Genomic DNA, 22,666 nt, shown 5'->3' on the forward strand with positions numbered 1-22,666 from the left:
ATGAGATAGTTTTGGAAAAAAAGGTGATCCCAGACAGTTTAGAAAAGAGCTGATCAAGGGCTGAAACATCTGAGGTCATCAGTCCCCTAGAACTTAGAACTACTTAAACCTAATTAACCTAAGGACATCACACACATCCATGCCTGAGGTAGGATTCGAACCTGCAACCATAGCAGTCACACAGTTCCAGACTGAAGCACCTAGAAATGCTCAGCCACACTGGCCAGCATCTCTGAGTGCTATCAGAACTTGACAAGCTTTAAAAAAAAACAGCAGCCCAAAGGTTTTAACACAATTGGTACATGAAAATTCAAAACCTTGACTAAATCTGGATAAAGAAGTGCAAATTAGAAGTAGATGCTCTCAATCACTTCACATTGCTCTGAAGCTAGGCACAGGATGCTGAACAGAAAACCCAAATGTGGAGTATGCATGCAGTCCAAGAATGTTTTCTCTGAATGGATCTGCAGTAATCAGAGAAGTTACTGTCTGAGTAATGTGGATAGATCTAACTGAAAGTTGCACTTGGCCTGACACTGAAATCTCATGGCATCCATATATCCATAATTTTGACTACACGTTGTCCAATGGCAGAGCATCAATACTGAAGTATGACGACCGATTTATCATCAAGACTGATGCACGAGTATCAGAGAGAAACCTCACAGGTACTTCTTGTAATATTGCATGTAAAATTATCTTCCTATACCCTACTTTATCATCACTGTCTGTAATATTATTAATCTGAATTAGTATAGGGCATTGCATGATACCTGCCACAATTTGAGACAATTCTGCAACTTGCCCTTTATGAAAACAATGGTGACCTTCAGTTTCATAATGAAAACACTGATGACCTGCATGCAGTATAAAACAGTTCGGACTGCTAGGAAACAACTGAAACCTCCACAATCAGTGACTCGGAACAATATTGTGAGCTGCCACCAGGTGACACTCATTTATCACATTAGTATATGACTGGTAAGTCTGATGCACTGAGTCTTTTCAGTCTGGAGCCATAGTAAAGATTTCAAAATCAGAAGAAAATGTCTGATGTGTAACCTGTGAGATTTCAAAATCACATGCAATGCGTAACACTTCTGCAGGAGATAGTGTCTGACTCTTGTCATGGGACAAATGGATTACCACATCTCAAATTAAACTTTCAGCATAGAATTGGCCACATGTGCACATCAATCTGAACTTTCTCCTTAAACCTTCCAGATTTGCAATCCATGAAATATTGTTTTCTAAATCAGATTTCTATTTGTAAAATCTCTAAATAGGCTGCTACTACATGCATCTTAGGTGAAAAAAGTTCCTTATGTTGACTGAGCTGTTGCTACTACAGTTCTAAAAGCTTCACATCCATGCCAACAAAAGCTAATAAATTCACAATGAAATAAATAAACTGTCCTGGTCCACAAAGAAATCTAAGAAATCACACCGTGTACACTGAACACACACTGTTGCAGTATAGTAAATTAGGAAAGTAATAGTGATAAGATGGTGGTGGAAACCATTGTAACAATTAGTTGTTTAGCTAGGGTCAGTCAATACCAGTGCATAGGTGCTTAGGTCTGACTTCCCTGCAACAGTCTTACATACAGGTATTATCAGCACACAACAGTGAGAACAGTCCACTACTCTAAGCAGCAGAATCTGTAAATATAGCAGTGTTGTTTGCTAGACCAGAGTATGGCACCAGCTGACTAGCAAAGAATTGGAATGAACTTGTGGACAGTTGGGCTTAAATTGACTGTCTAGATTATCTCACGTGTTTTCTTTGTGGCAATGCCTTTGCCAGAGGTAGACACTATGACAGTCGTTGATAGTTCTGGGTCTTTCATCAATACGACCAGTGGAGTTATAAGACAAAGAGTATGTGATATTTATTATACTTGACTGGTTCTGCAACAAGTTTATATAGTATGGAAGATGATATGTGGAATGAGTCAAGACATACACTAATAAAAAAGATTGGATGCCAAAGAGTAATTCTGTTGGTTGCATTAGCAACTAACAAGCATAAAAATGTGATGATATATTTCAGTTAATAGAAGCTGTGTACATATTCATGTGCATGTCTTGTACAATAATGATTCAAAAGACCATTAAATAAAAGTAGTAAAATCAGTTCAAAAGCTACTACTCACATAAAAATGGTTGATTCCTCAGTTATATCAAGTAGCTGTTGTTTATATAGTGCCTCTGGCTTAATATTTACATTACTTCATAGACTAGAATTAAAAATCCCACCTTGCAAGGAAGGAAAAGCTAAGAGGGCAATGTCAATGTGGAAATTATTTTTGTGTCTTGCATTGTGGTTGTGTAAATTGCGATTTAGCTAAAACTGGTGTTTATTATTATCCCTAGTGGCCATGAAAAGATAAATTAAATGTAAATGGAAGTGAATTTAAGAATTCCAAACACATAAGAGGTGTAAGGTACTGATGCAGGAAAACAGGAACTGAACCATCTGGTACCAACTTCACTAATTACTACTTTAATCATCAGACCATAAAATTTTTAGAAGACAAAAGTTAAATCAAAACTTTTTGTTTTACTAGAATTGTTATTGGCTTCTTTTCTGACTTCAAGTCAATCACATATTACTCCACTCACCAATCTAGCTTTGACCTCACTAAACATAATCCAAAGAGCTCCAAAAGCACAGTAATCTTACTATCATAATCTTTTGGAGGGTTATCCAAGATGTGCAGTTATCTTTACAAAATGTACGAAGTGCTTGCTTTTTGTACACGTACTTTATTCACTTTGTATTACTCCACATTGGTCATCAAACTATGGCCTGCAGGCCGCGTGCGGCCAAGATCATGTTTTCGTGTGGCCCGTGATCCTCCTTAGCTTCGCATGGGTAGCATTATTTATCTACTTGTCTGGTGTAGTGGTGTTTTGTTTGCAGAAACTGCGTAGGATTGTGATTAAAGTCAGGGAAGTAATTAGGTAACTGAAAACCATCCATAACTTTCATTTAACGTGCCACTTGCTGGTGTTCCGCAGGTGCTAAAGGCATGAGTGGCCTGCTAGCCAACAATGTGAGCCGTGCATGAAATGCGCCATGTGCACATGGCCACTCATTTGTTGGCAGTGAGCTTGTCCCACATTCACCTCATTATTAGCTTTGTCGTGTCAGTCGTGAACTAAGCTTTGGTGCACCTGAGCGTTTGTCGTGTATTGAGTGTTTTTGTTCAATATTTAGTGATATAATTATTAGTGGAATAAATAACATCTGATGTATGCTCAAGAACAGTGTCTAAGAGGAAAATATGTAAAGAGAAAAGAAGTTTTCAAGAAATATGGGAAGAAGAGTTTTGCTTTATAAGTGGACACAAAGAGGGTACTGCTACTTGCTTAATGTATTGGGAAACGATTGTGGGACTGAAGAGATACAATTTATTTCACCGCTACCCAAGTAAGTGCAATTCATTTACAGTAGCTTTTCCTTTGCATTCAAATGAAAGAAAGGAAAAAATTGCTCATCTAAAATCTACCATTCATTTTCAACAAAACGTTATGTTAGCAGCAGTTGGGCAAAGTGAGACTTACACAAGAGCATCATACCAAGTATGTAATATTCTGGCAAAAAATACGGAAGCTTTCACTGATGCTGCATTATTGAAGCAATATATGATGACTGTTTCTGAAACTTTGTTTCAAAATTTCTCCAACAGTAAACAAATATCAGCTGAAAAAAATAAGCTCGCACTTTCAGAATCTACCTGCCAATGTCATATAGAATATATTTCAAAATATATGTTTGAGCCAGTAATTAATAAAGCCAAACTATGCAAATACTTCAGTCTTGCATGTGATTCCAGTACAGATTTAGCTTCGATGGCTCAGTTTTCATTATTTGGACTTTATTGCACAAATAATGGGGTAATAGCGGAAGATTTTTTAGCAATTATAACCATGAAAGTTTACACAAAGGATGTGATTTTGTGGATGCAATTAAAGAATTTGTTAAATAATGACTTATCTATGAGCAAATTAATATCAGTGTGTACAGATGGTTGTCCGTCAATGATGGGCGTCAACAATGGTTTGATAGCACTGATTAAGATGGAATGGAATTTGCCAAATTTACTCTCCATTCACTGCTTACTGCATAAAGAAAGTTTGGCATGTCAAATTTCAAATACCAAAAAATACAACAACAACAAAAAAATACAATGGTTATAAGTGTTATAAATTTCATTCATGCCTGTGAAATTAATAACCAAAAATTTAAAGAGCTTCTACAGGAATTACAAGCTTGTTACAGTGATGTTCTCATACATACTGCTGTCAGATGGCTAAGCAAAGGAAAAGAGCTGGAACAGTTTGTCAATTTGAAATCTGAAGTTATTTTATTCTTACAACAAAGTGGCAAAAAGTATCCTGAACTTGATGATGAATAATGGCGGATACTTACAGCTGTTTTGACTGATATTACACAAAAATGCAAAACACTTAACTTGGAATTACAAGGACCAAACAAGATAATTGGGCAAATGACTAACAAAATATTTGCATTTGAAGCCAAACTGCAATTATGTATAAATGAACTCGAAGTTAAAGATCTGTCTAATTTTCCAACTGTTGCTATGCTTTGATCAGGCTTATCTATCACTGAAACTGTTTACCAAAACATGAAAGAATATTTGGAAGTCTATTTGGAAGAAATCAAAAACAGATTTGCGGATGTTAGAAATATTCGAAGCTGTTTCATTCTTGTAGAGAACTCTTGGCATGTTGGACTGATGATCTCATATTATTCTGCCAATTTGGATTTTCTAAAACTAATTTGCTAAATGAAATAATCAAACTTCAGCATTACACATGGCTTATAGCTCTGTTTTTAGAACATCCTGAAAGACAACAGTACACTGAATTTTGGAAATGTGTGCCTAACAATTATAAAAATTTACGAGACTGTGCACAGTTCATTTTAACACTATTTCCTTCAACTTATCTTTGTAAAGCTTCATTTTCAAAAATGAAATACCTGAAAAGTAAATATCATAATTGGTTGTCCAGTCATTTAGAAGACACAATGAGGATTGTATGCAGCCCAAATGACAGAGATATAGATGACATAGCCAAAAAAGTTCAATATCACAAGTCACATTAATGGAATATTATATATTTGTATTTATGTTTGTTTTGCAATTATAATGAATAAAAACCAGATTCAATACGAGACCTGTAGCTTTCTTGTATAGCCTGTTGCATGTGCAGTGCATCTGTCCTTTTGAAAGTTTGAGATTAACGCAATTATAATAAAGTTTTTGTGGCCATTTGAATAATGTAATATAATATTTTAATAATACATCTATCTCATCTTGCATTAAAGTACTTTAAAATAAATTTCAGGAACAAGATACACTGATCCCAGATTTGTTTTTGGTAGTGGCTCAAAATTACTAATGATTCCCTTCCTTCCCTTCACCCTTTATGTGCTCCTGCCTAGCTACATGAATATTGTAAGATTATGGACGTCATGTGAATTTTATTTTCAGAGAGATAATTAAACTGGAATGATTTAGTCAGATGCAATGTATGCTTTTACCCAGTTTATTGAAATTTGATCAGCAGCATTTTATGCAGTTTTCAACACTCGTAAACATGGTGACAGTCATTCTGTGAAAGTCTGTGAATGGCACACGTCATCATTGACTCATGCTACCACAATGATTATGCCAGTCAGTCTCAACACTCGACTCCTGTGAAGACTGACTAAAATTGTAATTGTTGACAACGTGACACAACTACTCGTATGTCTCCTACAAATACGGTATATCCCTCATAATCTAACAGTTGTGAAATCAGTGGATGGGTATTTAAAAATCTTTTTCCATGTATTGCAGAATTTCAGTGTCATAAACATGGCTTATTGTTGTCAGCAACTGCACAGCAATATTATTTGGCGAAGGAGTCACATATATCCAAAGGTTGTGAGAGGTTTGTTCCCAAAAGTACTATTTCATTTTAACAGGTGCTAATATTTACAGTTTCTGAAGCTGTAAGTGATATATATCCAAATCCAGTAAAGAATAAATGCTTTGCAGCTGTCAGCTGTACCTGTCTCCTTCATCAAATGAGAAATATAATTACTGGAAGAATTGTAAGTAGGAGTGCGTAAAGTTGTTCATCACCTTTACAGGTGCCACTTGGTACAGGGGCAGGTAGATTTGTCATTGCAGTGGGAGGGGACATAATAATGGAAATGTTTTCTTGTTTGTTTCTCAGTGCTGACAATGAATGGGTGTGTGTGCCTCATACCAATTATCTGCTATTGTATCAATCTTAAATGAAAGTGCGTTGGAATCACGAATACACATTATAGAGACAGTCATATGCAGTACATATTTGTTAAAAGAGATAGTCATTAGCTCTTAAAATGTGTTTGTGTGTGTGTGTGTGTGTGTGTGTTTGTTTTTATCCTCCACTTCTCCTCCTAAACCCTCACATCAATTTCAACCACACTGATACACACATTATTTTTAATAAATTTTGTGGGGTACATTTTTATTGGGGCGGGGGATGGTAATGTGGAGGGAGAAGGGGGAGGAGGACATGGACACATAGAGGGGGAGTGCGAAATGGACAGATAAAGGGGCGAAGAGATGGTGAGTAAGGGGAAAGTTGAGATGGACAACAGAGAGTAAGGGAAGGAAGAGACAGAATAACATAAATTTGGAATAAATACATATCTAGCCAATGCCAGGTGCCTCATCTAGTATGAAATAAAATTAAGGCTGTTGTAGTTCAGTCAAGTGAGTTGAAGAAAAATGACTTTCAAAACATGTAGAAAATAGTTGTGATCGTGTCTCATGTTATGTAATACATTTAAGTATAAGTCCATTTGCTGTTTTTAACCATGTGTTCACAAAGACAATGCAGCAGCAACATTTTGTCAGGCAATTACAGTGTTACAATTTATGGGTCATTGAGGGTGGCAGAAATCTGAAACAGAGAACATTCTACACATAGTGGTCTGAATGGTATCAACTTTAATGATAAGTGCTAGAAAGTCAGTGGTAAACCTCTTGCTTCTTTATTATAGCTAGTCTATTCGAGGTTCATAACACACCATTTACTTGGTTTGCCAGTTAATAAAAAGACCTGGAAATCTGCGGCCCAAGGTGCCACATCATATTGTTAGTTTTTGCACTTGAGCAAAAACGTTTGATGACCATTGCTCTGTAACATACTGTAATTACTCGACTCCTGTGTCCTGTGTCCAATTCTTCAAGTCAGCTTATTAGAAGACACTATTTTTAATCTGAAAAACATTCTGAAAAGAGCATCCTAATTACATTATTTCTACCAAGCAGTAAATTCACTTGAGAAAACTGTAAAATTACGGAGACAGAATGGCTGCCCACTACTTACTTTCAGGAGTCAAAATTCCAAGTATTGCTTATGAACACATTTAAGAATTGAAAAAACAATATCTATATTTCAGAACTGTTAGTTTCTTTTCTAGAGAGAGAAGAAAGACAGATTGGGGAAGGTTGAAGGTTACTCAGTCCCAAGGAGTCCAGCTGTAGTGAGGATGGAGGAGACTGAATGTTTCTATTGGCAGCACTTACATTATCTATATGGTGACAAAATTGGTTCTTAACATATAGTTATAAACCAGTTGTAAGCCTGCTGTGTTATCCTCTAGACAGTGTCTGATATGGTTCTTTGAGGCCTTATAACTAAGAAACTGAAAGGGGAAATCTTTCACAAAGAAGTTTTCCAAGATTATGTGGATGAGGATGCATTCGAAGACATAGGGCATAGACTGGTCTCTGATGATATAGAGTAAAGAAAGGCCATTGGTACAAAATAAGTATGCAATTATAGAAAAACAGTGGAGGTAAGCACTCTTGCATTGATAGAGGAGTAAATGAGTGGAACAATTTGCCAGGGGATATTATTAGTCAGTTCCCAGAAAGCATCACTAAAATTAAACAGTTGTTCCAATAGTGGCAAAACACCAAAGATTCTAGAAATAGGATAATGGTAAATTTAGTTTTATTTATTGTGTGGTAAATTATTGTCCAGTATTACTAGAGAGATAATGTAAGTATATGAGGTGCTTACGTCATGTTCACTACGTCAGCAACAGACATATTTGAGAGCAAATAAAAATTACCTTATATTTCTTAGCAATCAACTGTATAGTCAAGGCATTTGGTGGTTGATGGGCACAGAAAAAAAGGCAGATTAAGTGAATTTGATTTATTTGGTTCATATCATACACATGCTAATCATTTGATTAGAGTACATGAGACACATCAAATTATGGTTAAAACATTTTCGCTGATAATGAAATGAGCGTATGGCATTGTTGGCTGGGAGGTCCTATTTGGATTCAGCCGCCAAGTGCAAGTCATTTCAGTCAGTGCCACATTGGACAACTTGCAGCTGTTGATGATGATGAAACAATGATGAGGGCAACACAACACCCAGTCCATGAGTGGAGAAAATCTCCAACCCAGCCAGGAATTGAACCTGGGCTCAGTGCATGGGAGGCAAGCACGTTACCACCCACCTAAGCAGGCGGACATTTTCACTGATATAAAGCCATAGTTAATAAGATGGACTTGTATTTAAACATTAATGCAACATTTTCATGAAAAGATACCTTTACATGTTCACATACAAGACAGTTTATAAATTAGATCCTGCTAAGCTTCCAGACAGTGTCTTTGTTCAGTGACAATATAGAATACAGATACACACATAACTAGATTGTCCTGGTCATCTACCTTATACTGACACTCCATTTTAATTTCAGTCCATGTTCTGTATCAGTACTGTTTCATTATTTCTACTTTTGTCAATTAATCTGTTTTTTATCTAGGTGAAAATAAATATTGATTTAAAATAAAAACAACTAATCCTCTGAAATTTCATAACAGAACAACCATCAGTAAAGCAAGTCATGTAGTATCATAACATCCTCTTTTCTCACATATTAATTGTACATTCTCATGTATAACAATATATGATAATAAATTTTACTTTCTGTTCGTCATATCAAAGTCAAGAAAGATTTATTATGTAGGAGAATGCTTCCTTGCTGAATTTCATTTGAGAAATGTTATCTGTCAAACAGCAGTGGCATCTTGAAACAGTATTTGGACAAAGTACCTACTTTTCACTTTCAGACAACAGGAAGTTACTTTTTTCCAAGATATCACCAGGTAGAATAATTGCATGCTTTTGGGTGAGCCCCCGAGTCTGTGGTAGGAATGTGGTAGGGGGAGACTGACACGGTGTACCAAAGGCTAATTTTATAAAGCAGTTGCTCTTAAGTTAGCACAGAAAAGAACTTTGATTGCTGAACATAGAAATCTATATTACATTAATGTTAATCACAGATAGTGAACTTAGACTGACTTTTGACTAGTAAAATGTTGTGGAATAAGTTCAGTTAAATAGCATTTATTGGTTCAAAACCTAGTGGCTCTACAAAAGAATGGACTTTGTTTTATGCAATACTAGATGAAGAGAAATATAAACAACAAGTTATTGTTTGCACTCCAGCACTGCTGAAGTTTGAAAAATTTTTTCTAGGTGTAAGGTTAGGTTAAGGAGTTTATTACTAATGTATGTGACGAGTGAAGCTAATAAATGACTGTTAAAAATTCTTGGGGGGTAACTCATAATTACTGTAAAAAAGTTTAAAATTATGTCATAGTCATTTTGCAACAGAGTAAGAAAATGAAATTTTGATGATTTTGAGTACATGTAGGCCAGTCAGTAATTACACCTTTATCAATTAATAGACACCAGTGTGGCATGGTGACTCAGTGGTTATGAGTTAGTGTGGACTTTAATCTCTTGTCCGTCCTAGTATTTTTTCTGGCACTTCTTTGTGCTTTGTCAATACTTGTTAATGTGAAAATTGCCGAGCTCCACCATGGTTTGGAGTCCATCTGGCTGGGTAAGTCACTTCAGTGGCTGGAGAAAGGCAAGGGCATATCACCTCCAGAAAACACCAAACCTAGTAAAGCACTTGGGTGTTCAACTTTCCAATTTATGAATGCTGTATCTAAGCAGACAATGCAAATGTATATCTCTGCTGCTCTCTGTGCCAATAGTCTCTTTATCACTGAATAACATTTACTTTAAAACCTGTGAACTATTGAAACATTTAGCTACACAGAAAATTGCCTAAATCAATGGCCAAAAAAAATAGCTGAAAACAGAATGTAATGCCACTTTGAGAAACAGTTTGTGTTCAAAATCAACCACACCACCTAATCACACACACACACACACACACACACACACACACACACACACACAGAGAGAGAGAGAGAGAGAGAGAGAGAGAGAGAGAGAGAGAGAGAGAGAGGGAGGGAGGGGGGGGGGGTCGGGGCAGTCGTATGACTATTACGGATGCATGCAACGAGTTCCACAAGGTTCTTGAGCCTTCTTCTGCTTATTTTCTTGGATCCTTACTACCTGAGACTCTTTCAGTAACAAATACAAGGGTAAGTCAATTATTATCTGCAAAGTAGTTAAAATTTTTTTTTTAATCTAATAGGAAACTTACAAGAACATAATTTTTCAACATAGTCTCCTTGTGTTTCAATGCACTTGGTCCATCTTTGTACAAACTTCCTGATGCCCTCATAAAAGAAGGTTCTTGGTTGAGCCGTGAACCAGGAATGCACCGCTCCTTTCACTGCTTCGTCTGAGGCAAATCAATGGCCCCTTAACGCCTGTTTGAGTGGACCAAACAAGTAATAGTCAGGAGGGGGAAGATTGGGATTATATGGAGGATGATATAGTACTTCAAATTTGAGTTTCTGGAGCACTTCAGTCGTGTGGGCAGCAGTATGCAGACAGGTATTGTCATGCAACAATACAACACCTTTTGACAGCAATTCTCAATGTTTGCTTTGAATTGCAGGCTTTAGCCTGGCAGTAAGCATCTCACTGTAACAGACACTGTTAATTGTTGTGCCCCTTTCCCCACAATGTTACAGTATTGGACCTTGTGTGTCCCAAAAAAGTGTAAGCATCAGTTTACCTGCGGATGATTGGGTCCTTAACTTTTTCTTGGATGGCGAATTTGGATGTTTCCATTCCATACTCTGCCATTTATGCTCTGGCTCATAATGATGGATCCATGTTTCATCACTAGTAATGATCCTGTCTAAGAAGTTGTCCCCTTTGTTACCATAGTGATCCAATGGTTTTTTGCAAATGTCCAAGCATGTTTGTTTATGCAACTGCGTGAGTTGTTTTGGGACCCATCTTGCACAAACTTTATGAAACCCAAGTCTGTTGTGGATGATTTCATAAGCAGAACCATGAATAATTTGCAGACAATGTGCCACTTTGTCAATAGTTAACTGTCTGTCCAAGAGAATCATTTCACATGAACGCTCAATTGTTTCTTCATTTGTGGCGGTAAACGGTTGTCCAGCTCCTTCATCATGCGTGACACTTGTGCAACCAGTTAGGAATTTTTCAATCCATTCATAGACACTCCGTTGTGGCAAAACACTGTTCCCGTACTGTACCAAAAGTCTTCAATGAATTTCAGCCCCTGATATGCATTCCGACCACAAAAAATTGATCACTGAATGTTGCTCTTCTCTGATCAAATAGACAGCAGAGCAGCCATGATTAACAGCATGGCAGCAATAATAAAACTAACCTAGAAGCTTGAAAATTGCAAAGATATAACGACAACTAAACAAAGCATGCATCATCAATGTAAAACAATAGTACTACCAAAACAAACAAAAATGTAACTAAATTGCGGATAATAATTGACTTACCCTCGTACTATGTATCTGTGATGTACATTTAATACCTGCAGCCCAAGTTGCATAATGGTGTTGATGGCCAACATTTATGGTGGTGCCGAGTCTGTTTCTTGTTAATTTTGATCAACACTGAATGTCATTTATTTGATTCAAGTTCAGTGGTACGCGAAGTAGTGAATTTGTGAGCTGGGTTCACTTAATGATCTAAGAGCAAAATTAATCTCCAGTCACAGATGGTTATACAATGCATACCATAGGTGGTGATTGGGTAACTTGTAAATATATTGTTGATAGATAACCAGAGATGATTTCATCAAGATCTGTCTATGACATTTTTTTTTATTATTATTATTTTGTTTTACAGACAGGATGAAGATTTACAGTTCATCATGGACACAGCATCAGCATGTGTGAAAGTAGCATCTGAAGTTAACAGAATGCCCACTGAAGCTATAAATAACCAGTATGCATTAAGGTACAGTAAACAGTCTAGCTATTTCAAATGTTTTTCACCAAACTATTATTGACCATTCTTTCAGGCACTGTGTCCATTGTACTCAGTACAGTACATAAATGCACAACATTCCTTGTTTACATGAACACAAACTACAAAATGATTACAGGAAGAGCTCCAAAAAGTCCTAGTGCTCATACAACACACTTTTTCAATTTTTTTCAACTGTGGTTGCAGGTTTGGAGGAAGAACAAGAGGTAGTAAACCTGCGTTTGCATTCATTTGCCCATCTTAACTGTTGAAAATGAAGAAACAGACCTCTTATAACCCTTCACCACCTTTGGATGAATTCTTGTTGCCAGTGTACTACCTGAAAAAAATTTGTGACGAAATGGTATTGCATCTGAGTGAAATATATGCAATACAAATCTTAAAGCAATACAAAGAAAACTATTCATGAACTGCATTAAAATTACTAAGTAATATGTACTAACATGAAAAAAAGTAATTTCTTCTACTCAGTGGCATGGCAGCCAATGAAAGATTTTGAGAAAGGGGGCAAGATTTTAAAACTGCCAGTTCTGGTATAATTTATTTGGTGAATGTGAAAATGTGCCATGCACCAAGAGCTAAATTTGACAAGAAGTACACAAAGCTTATTATCTTTGTGTTTGAAGGTAGATTATGTTGAAACTTAAATGGCAAGCCTGTTTCAATAGTGTGTGCATAATATAACTTTTTATGTTATTTATATGAATGTGTATGCCACCATTTTTAGTCAACAAACTGAAATTACATCATCATGTAATTAAATCCAGGATATAGTATGGGATATGAAAAACAGGTATTAAATATTCACAAAAAAGTATTCATTTTCTCAAAAGTTTAGTTTCAAACAGAAAATAAAATTATTTAAAAAGATCAAAACGTTTGAGAAAGTCATGTTGCATATCAACAAAAATGCCATATTAATACTCCTTGAAATTGAGAAATATGGATAAACTTTTAAAAAGGCTTATTCAACTTGGATGTCATCCATGACACTTTATTTGGTTATGAATCTTCACATCTGATAACATTAATGGATATGATGTGTCACTTTCCAACTTTATATTTTTTTTAAAGTTGAGTGGTATACTTAAATTGAACAAAACGCGTTCTGAAAGCTGTGTATTTTTGATTGTTTAACTCAAGTGTAGCCCATGGCCAGTTTGTAACTAACTGAATGAGAAAAGTAACTCAAAACAGCCCACAAACTGCCTGGTAGAATCAACTCTTACAGGCATATGACTGACAGAGGCAGCCCTCATCTCTCCTTTTTCACATTGTTGTGCAGCCATGCCAAGTGGACTGAGAATTTGTAGCTCTGTAATTGTGGGTGGTACTATGTTGCACTCCATATAGCTCAGTAAGTCCTAGTTCATGGAGAGCATGTAATATTAAACATAAAATATTACATTTTTTCTTCACTTTCAATGTAAAAATGATCATTTCTTTTCCTGATTGATGCATGTAAGAGGATATATTAATTACAGTTGTACAAACCAACACAGTTGTGTTCTTCGTGTATTACAATATCTCTACTAAATAAAAGGGAATTCAGAATTATAAAGTCAACAAAGTTCTCCACGGTTTACAGACCAAAGGGAAACTAGTGTTGTGATTCCATTATGCAGAAGCAGAGGGGGTGTCCTTGATGTAATTAGGGGCAGATGGTGGACATAGTACTCTACTGCCATCTTTATGTTGTCCTGGGAACCCCGGTGTCAGGGTGTTGAATGGGTTCCTTTCAGCAGCTTGAGGAGGGCTGTATGAGGAATATGGAATAAAACATCAATCAATCAATTTTGATATATGTTCTGTAAGAGTGTTGGTTATTTATTGTCTGATTTATTGTTCATATGTTGACATGTTCCTTTTCTTTACACAAATTAGCACTGATATGTGAATGTGTATTAATTTTGCCTACATAATTTGGTAACCCTCGTAGCTCGTGGTCTTGCGGTAGCATCCTCGCTTCCCACGCACGGGGTCCCGGGTTCGATACCCGGAGGAGTCAGGGATTTTTCCTGCCTCTAGATGACTGGGTGTTGTTGTGTCATCTTCATCATCATCATTCATCCTCATTACGGTTGAAAGAAGGCAATGGTAAACCACCTCCACTAGGACCTTGCTAATACAGCGGTGCGGGTCTCCCGCATCGTCTCCTACGCTCCTCGGAGTATGGGACCTCATTATCATCATCATCATCATCATCATCATTATCAATTTGGTAACCCCATACAAGAACAGTTTTGCTGTGGACAAGTACTTTCTGCATCCCTCAAAAAACAATTTCGTCATGGAGGATGCCCATGAACTGTTACACACCATCAGCGACAAGATCCAGTGCCACCTGTAAAGCAATCAACAAATGTAGTGCTGTGAGTAAATCCAACCTTCAACAAAGTGCAGTCATCCAAATTGGGTACCTCTGCTATGCTGGGAAGTAAAACCAAACCAGACATAACAAGATCATTGTTCCTGGTGCTCTTGATCGCACTGAAACCGGACACGCCATTTAAAGACTTTCCATCCGTTGGATCATGTAGTTATTCTGCAGCATGGTTACAATTGTGGGCCCTGTCATTTATGCTTGCACAGTTTGAAATAACATTCATGATTCTGTTGAATGTTTTTCAATCAGCAAGTCACTGGAGACCACATGCAGTGTACACAGGCATTCAGCAACATGGACCAGAGAGCAACCACTTCAATTTTGAACAGTATTTTGCTCTCACCTCACCATTAAGCCTACCATGCTCTCAAAACAGCTTTAGTTGCTCTTTGTGCTAAACTACCTGATAAAAAGTTTAAACAAGTGCTATATTATGAAAAATGTGGTGACAATAATCCATCAGTGTTGGAGACATTTATGTGCTGCTGTTGACACAGGTAGGGTTTTTGAGGGTTTGTTATTTCACAGGCTACTGTCTTCACAAGTACATCTAGCTTTGATAGTACATGAAGGGCAACCTTTATATAAGTTACTGCAAACTGCTGATAGGGTGCAGGCAGTGCTAGATTCTACTGTACAACTACAGCATCAATAGCTCCTAATGCTCCAGGCAAATACAACTGACTACTGTTGAGCCCAGCCAAAGACACAACAGCTTTCTGTGCTGCCACCTCCTGATACTGACACTTACTCAGCACTGCTGAAGAACTTTGAAGTCTATGCACCATGGTGGAGATGATGAACAAGCAGTTTCTGGAGTTAAGGTTGTGGACTGCATCTAATAAAATGTTATGTTCATTATGTTCTTCTGTTCTTCAGTCTCAAGATCACAGCAAATTTGAAGCCAACCTTTGCTGATATCATAGCCATTTCTGATCCAAAGCCACAAAGTGCACAAAGCCGTGTGATTACCCAAACAGTAATGGACATCAGTATTAGGTGTGCCACACTTACATACGGCACTGCCAGTAAAAGTAGCATCATCTCACAACTAGTTGAAAATGGGAACACAGTGGCCAACATGTCATCTGTGAGAGCAGTATAGCACCTGCTCAGTCATACTACCTCCAGCATACACCACAGCATAATAGCAGTTACATATTTCTGATAAAATTTATGATTTGGCTTTCTTGGTTGACACGAGTTCAGAGGTCAGTACATCCCTGCCTTGTGCACAGCAGATGTAAATATCTGATGAGCCCCTACATTTAATAGCTGTAAACAACTACATTATCCTCACTCATGGCCACAAAAATCTGATGATCAATATAGGTTTCACTCCCCATTTCAAATGGACCTCTGTGGTTGCCAAAATCGCTCACCCTAACTTAGGTGCTGATTTTCTTTCGCGTAATGCTCTTACTGTGGCATTGACAATCACGTGTCTGATAAATGGGATCAACAGTCATGAAGTTAGTGGAAATCAGGGTCATTATGCTGTTGGCATGCTGAGAAGGGTCGACAGTATAAGTACACTGTTCTCACAGGACACTGACATTGTGCACATTGTGGATCCACAGAGGTCCATGCAGAAGTGTGGAATTAAGTGCAATAACAAGCACTCAATACATATGACCCCAGGCACACCTGTTTCACATGTCCACAGGATTGCATAAGAGTGCCTTGTAGGGACTACAGCAGTCTTTGAGGAAATTTTTCAGTTGGGAGTTACAAGTCGTTCCTGCAGTCCATGGGTGTCTCCCCTGCACCTTTTTCATAAAAACAGCAGCTTGTGATATCCCTACAGTGATTACCATAAATTGAATTCTAGAACTGTCTTGAATAGATATCCCATACCTGATATCCAAGAATTCATCTGTATGTTGGCAGGTGCAAATATTTTCACTTTTCTGGGCTACAAAAGGCTTTTTCTTCAAATTTAGATGATATCGTGGTATTCTTGCCTAAGATTCAGTTACTCAATAGGCATGTTCATGAAGTACAATAGAGACTTTATAGCCATGGAATTGTGTTTAAGAAAGGTAAGCACATCACAAACAACAGCGAAGTAACCTTCCTCAGTCGTAGGACCTCAGCTCGTTGTACCCTACCTGCTACTGGGGAAGTCCACTTTATGTGACCTTCCAAGGACAGTGATTGAGACTTTGCTGGGATGGTGAATTTTTGTCACCATCATCTTCAGGCAACAGCTTCCATTCAAGCACCTGTAACTTATGCACTTTTCGGTTATAATGCCGTAGACAAATGAGTACTCAAGTGGACTCCAGAAATGGGCAAAGCTTTTCATTGTCTACAGGTGAGCATTGCAGAAGCAGTGCTACTTGACCACCCTGTACTATCTACACTGTTGGGCACTGTTGTAGATAATAGCCAACGTGCAATTGATGCCACTCCACACCAAAAAGTCAACTTTTGTAATTTTTTAATTTTTTTTGAAAGAATTACAGCCAGGGTAAAGGAATGAAATGCTTATGATACAGAGCTGCTGGCGATGTTTGAAAGCATGAGGATCTTTTGCCCTCAAATTTAGTCCTGGGCAGTGATGGTCTATACAGACCACAAACTCCCACATCAGTCTTTCAAAATGTCGGTGATAAAATGTTCCCCTCGACAATTCAGGCACATTGAATTTATCAGTCAATTTATCATTGACATAATGCAATATTAAAGGCACAGAAAACACAATCAATGACTACTTTTCTTGTATTTGCAGTTCGATTAATACTTTCAAGCAATTTTGCCGTGGCCCAAGCAATGGATCACCAGCTGCAACTTTTACTGAAAGATCCTTCCATGAGACTGAGGTTAAAGCAAGTTGAGTGTCAGGTGGAAATTCTAAAAAATGGTGTGATGTCTCACAACTGAAGCTATGGCCCTACATTTCTCCACAGTTTCAAAAAGTGGGATTTAACAGTGCCCGTAACCTGGAACATTCAGGAGCAAATGTTATAACTAAATTATTAATTGATTATTTCAATAATATGAGAAGGGAAGTTGCTACTCACCACATAGTGAAGATTCAGATAGGCAGAACAAAAAGACTCTCATACCTTCCTTCTCATAATATTGTTACAATCTACCCTGTATTTTCCATTGTTTAATCGATTTTTTCATGTTTCTGTCAATAAAAAAAGATCCTTGGGCCTGGGCTCATGCATGTCTTCAGTGTCAAAGATGCAAGGTGGGATGACACACTCATGCAGACATTTCCCTGTGTCTCCAGCGAGGTTTGGACACACACACACACACACACACACACACACACACACACACTGACCTCATGGATCCCATACCTCCAGAAGTTTACAAATATGTATTCATAGCAGTTGACAGATTCATGAGATGTGCAGAAGCTATGCCAGTTACCAACAGACATCGCAGAGACAATTGCAAAAATATTTGTTCCAAAGTGGTTAGTGCCATCACACTAAAAGTTATCATCCTGTCAGCAATGGAATGACTGAACGATGGCATAGAACTTTAAAGACCACTCTCATGCATCACCAAGGGGAGGGGGTGGAACTGCTTTCTTTGGTCATTTTAGGGCTACTGGCGGTTTGCAGATCTGACAGTGGTGAACCATTGACTGAACTGAGGCTTCCAGCAGACTACCTCAAACCTGCATCACTGTCAGATCAAGTGGAACTACCATTATTGGTACAGCAAATGTGGAAATGTGTCACAGTTATCTTGCTACAGGGAACTGGTTCTTGCTACAGTGAACACCAGATTTTTGTACATACAGATTGGTGGAATACTTTCACGTCTTGCTCTGCACTAATTTAGTTCGAGTCCCTCTTCAGCCCCCATGCACTAGACCTTTCCAGGTGCTGTAATATGGGAACCACATGTAACAAATCTTGAAAATAACAAATGCAGCAAGGTATCAAGTAAGAGTGTGAAACAAGTGGGATCATACCATCACCACCTTTGGACAGCATGTGGCGAACCATGGTCACACATCATGCAGACCTCAATACAGGGTCAACACCTAGCCACTCACCACTGGCCATGGTTTTGAACATTATTGCGACTGTACTGGTGCCACAGCCATCTATCCACACAAGAGGTGGATGATAAGTTAGGTTTAAATGCCCCTATATCAGGGTGCCCCTCACTTTAGGGAAAAGGGGGCTGGCTTACATGGGAATAAAAGAGCAATCAATTGACTTGACATGTTCTATGAAAGTATGTATTCATTGTCTGTTTTATTGTTTACATTTTTGTACATTGCTTTTCTTTCCAAAGAAAGTCATTATCATTATACATGAAATTATTATTGATATTTGTATGTGGGTATTAATATTGCCTCTGTGTGTGTGTGTGTTTGTGTGTGTGTAGTGCTTGGTTTGTAAAAATGAAGGTTCCGGTACTGTGACCTGCTTTTTTTTTTTTTTTTTTTTTTTTTTTTTTTTTAGACATCTTAAAACACGAAATTTAGACATCTTAAAACACAAAATTTAGATATCTTAAGACAGTGTTTTAATGTTATTTTTTCATCAGAGGAACCATTACAGCATACCGTCACAAATCAAGCACTGTATATATGTATGTACATATAAAAACTAGCTGAGAAACCTGGTCCCCTCACTGTCTGTCCATCTCCTTGTCCTCCCTTCTTTGTCCACATTATCACTCTCACTGTGGTAGGAGGCTGGTGGTTCTTACCCTTACAGTATTCTTTCCTGCTTGTAAGTAATATGTTTACCTAATTTGATTTCAATGAATCCAAGGCTTTAGGATGAGTCTTTTACCCATGATTTTGCTCACTTATATAATTGTCAAATACATTTCACACATATTTTACCATATTTCATGCATATTTACACACATATTTCACCTGTATGTCTAGCAAATTTTGCCCAGCAGTTTCTTTTTCATGCAGCTAAAAGTTTATGCAGTTGTACTTCCTGAACTATATACTGAACAATGATAGAATTTTGCAGGTCCATCCAGTGATACATGTGCATATCTGCAAAATGTGTTGTAAACACAGTTAGTAATAAAGAAGTAATAAATTAAAATGGCATGCATGATGTGGCAATTTCTTACACATTTCCGTGTTTGTGACATGTCATCTCCTGAATTAAGTGTTGTACAATGATATATTTTTCTAGGTATATGTGTGATATATGTAGACATGGTCTGCAAAAATTGGCATGAAAACAATTAGTAGCAAACAAGTAATAAACTAAAACATCATGTTTATAAGGCAGTTTTACTGCATGAAGAGCAAAAATGTAGTGAGTGACAAACTTTTTTCCTTTAATCAAATTGTGGGGACTGTCAGTGACAAAAAGTTTCAAGAAGGTTTGAAATTATATGTAAAGTTTGTTGCAAGTCTCTAAGTGCTCTCATTTTCAAATACTGGGTAAGAAGTGTGGGTATCAACACATCATGGGCTACTCTGCTTTTTTGTCTCCTTCCCCAACTCTTTGATAGGTGGATGATTCTTGCCACCACAAGGATTCTTTCCAGACAGTAAATGAACTGGTATGTGTACAAGTTTGGTTGAAATCAGTCCATTAGTTTAGGAGGAGATGTGGAACATCCATTTATACATACAGGGTGAGTCATAAATGAGGAACAATATTATGAGGACTGAATGCTGCAAAGCACAAAAAGTGACAGACCATTGTTAATTTTGTTCAACTCAATGTATTGTGTACATGAGACAAAAGAAATGGTTAACCATTTAACAAGAAACTGACAAACCTAACCATCACAACATGTGCACTCAGGTGCATCACACGATGCACCATTGAGCTGATTTGTACCTGCAAACGTTTGAAAGATACGAGAAAGTATAGTGGAATTGTATCTGAAATTGTGTCAGAACTTATGAACCACACATTGCTGGTGGTGGCAGAGTGTACTATCCCATGTCATAGAATGTTTGTCCTGAAATGAAAAGAGCGGTCATTGGTGGAAGGAAAACTGCAGCATGCATGATGTGTTTACGACAGCACGGCGCTGTTCACTCTAGTTGATACTTGTCATGCTGACTGCTAATGAACATGTCACAGAGTTGCTACCATGGCAAGTTTCACAAATGGGGAAAATGCCAACATCTGACTCACCTGTGGGTTTGCCGATGGAACAGCTGAAGTTGCAAGAAAACTTTATCATGAGAGGTTTCCTAACTGACACCTTCCATTCACACAAACATTTTACTCTGTGGATAGGTGCTTGAAGGAGTATGGTGCATATGAATCACCTACAGGATTTAATGGATGGGGCCAACTGTCGATGTACTGTGTGTGTGCTGAACAGTATTTGTTACAGCCTTTTGTGGAGGACTGAAGAACAAACCGAAGATCTCTCACCACTGCACTATGAATGTCACCGTCTACAGTTTTCCTAATACTACACAGAAACCATTACCATCCCTTTCACATGCAGAAGGTACAAGCATTGTGAAGGAGACTAGGTACAAGCATTGTGAGGGAGACTATTAACTGATGCTGAACTTAAGCATATTCATCTTATAGTGTCATAGCCACAACCAGCATTTTTTTCAAACAATGCTGTCCACCAACAAAGCCTATTTCATGAACAAGGGTGTAGTGAATTCACACAATTGGCCTGAGTGGGCAGAAGAAAATCCTTACATCGCAGGGGTACAAGGGCATCAACAATGATTCATTGTCAATATCTCAAGTACTATTATCTATTGGCATCTCATAGGACCACATGTGATACCACCAAAGTTGACAGGAGAGCACTATCTGCATTTCCTGGATGTTACATTACCAGAATTGTTGGAAGACATTAGTTTGGCCTCTTGTATGAGCCTGTGGTACATGTATGATGGAGCTCTTGTTCAGTGCTCACTTCAGTGGTGCAGTGCGATGCTGTGTGGACAGTTCCTTCCTTCCAAATGGATTGGTTGTGGAGGCCTTGCTGTATGGCCAACTAGATCACCAGACCTTAATTCACTGGATTTTTTTTTGTGGAGCTGTTTAAAATCTGAGACTTATGAAGAATGAATTGTTGGTGTCAACAACCTTCAATGCAGAGTACAACATGCCTGTGATATTATGCAAAAAGATACAGACATGATAGATTGTGTTCAGCAATCCTTTCTGCGGAGAGTCGAACTTTGCCACACGCACTGTGTCTGTCATTTCTATGAAACGCCACTGCAGCTTCTGCTCATGTATTTCTATGTTAGTTTAGATTTGCAAAGTTGTATTGAATTTGTATGGATTAACTGAAACATGACTGAGTAATCATATTTTGTATTCAGATCTTTTGTACTTGTTCGTTGAGAGTAAATCCAGGACACAGAAACCAAATAATAAAACATGTATACATAGTTAAACAATTCCTTCTCACTTTCTGTTCCCTGTGCCAACTAACCACAATACACAATACTGGCTGGCATAAATGGAACTAGATAGATGTGGGTGCTGACATTGCTCACATTGTCACACAGATCAGTGATTGACACCGCACGCCTCATCTTATAATCAGTGGTGTCGACTACCTACAACACATGCATGTTGTGCAGTATTGCTGATCTTTCCCATAGGCCTATGTTGGTGAACAAGATATCCAAAAGCATGATTCAAATTTCTCGATCTTATAACATTCAATCACATTGTCATTTAGTGACATTGGAACATGAGGAAAATGAATTTATTTGTAGCCCGATGTGTGACACTTTGTATCGAATATTTTAACTCATTTATTACTCACTCTGTACACACACACACACACACACACACACACACACACACACACACACACACACAGACATGCACACACTGACAGAAAAAAATGACAACACCAAAACATAGTTAATGTAGAGTAATGAAATTTTGGTAATACACTTGTCTGAGTGACATATTTAAGTAATTAACATGGCAAGATCACAGTTTGATGTAAGTGTGAGATAATCCATTGCAAATGTGAACTGCTGATTCATTAACAACCAGTATAACAACCAGAATGTTGAATGGA

The 22,666-nt window shown here is 37.7% G+C and overlaps 1 protein-coding gene across 2 annotated transcripts in view; it reads left to right on the forward strand.

Annotated features, from left to right (window-relative positions):
- LOC126188040 (laminin subunit gamma-1-like) overlaps nucleotides 1-22,666 on the forward strand; it is a 330,648-nt gene that overhangs the window by 236,673 nt on the left and 71,309 nt on the right. For both annotated transcript variants that reach the window (XR_007537820.1, XM_049929467.1), the window contains exon 16: nucleotides 12,154-12,264. Coding sequence is in view for 1 of the 2 variants with exons in the window: in XM_049929467.1 (XP_049785424.1) it covers nucleotides 12,154-12,264 (111 nt within the window). In the remaining variant the exon portion in view is untranslated. The remainder of the gene's footprint in view (nucleotides 1-12,153; nucleotides 12,265-22,666) is intronic.

The sequence above is a fragment of the Schistocerca cancellata genome, chromosome 5, assembly GCF_023864275.1.
Source record: "Schistocerca cancellata isolate TAMUIC-IGC-003103 chromosome 5, iqSchCanc2.1, whole genome shotgun sequence".
Taxonomy (NCBI): Eukaryota; Metazoa; Arthropoda; class Insecta; order Orthoptera; family Acrididae; genus Schistocerca; species Schistocerca cancellata.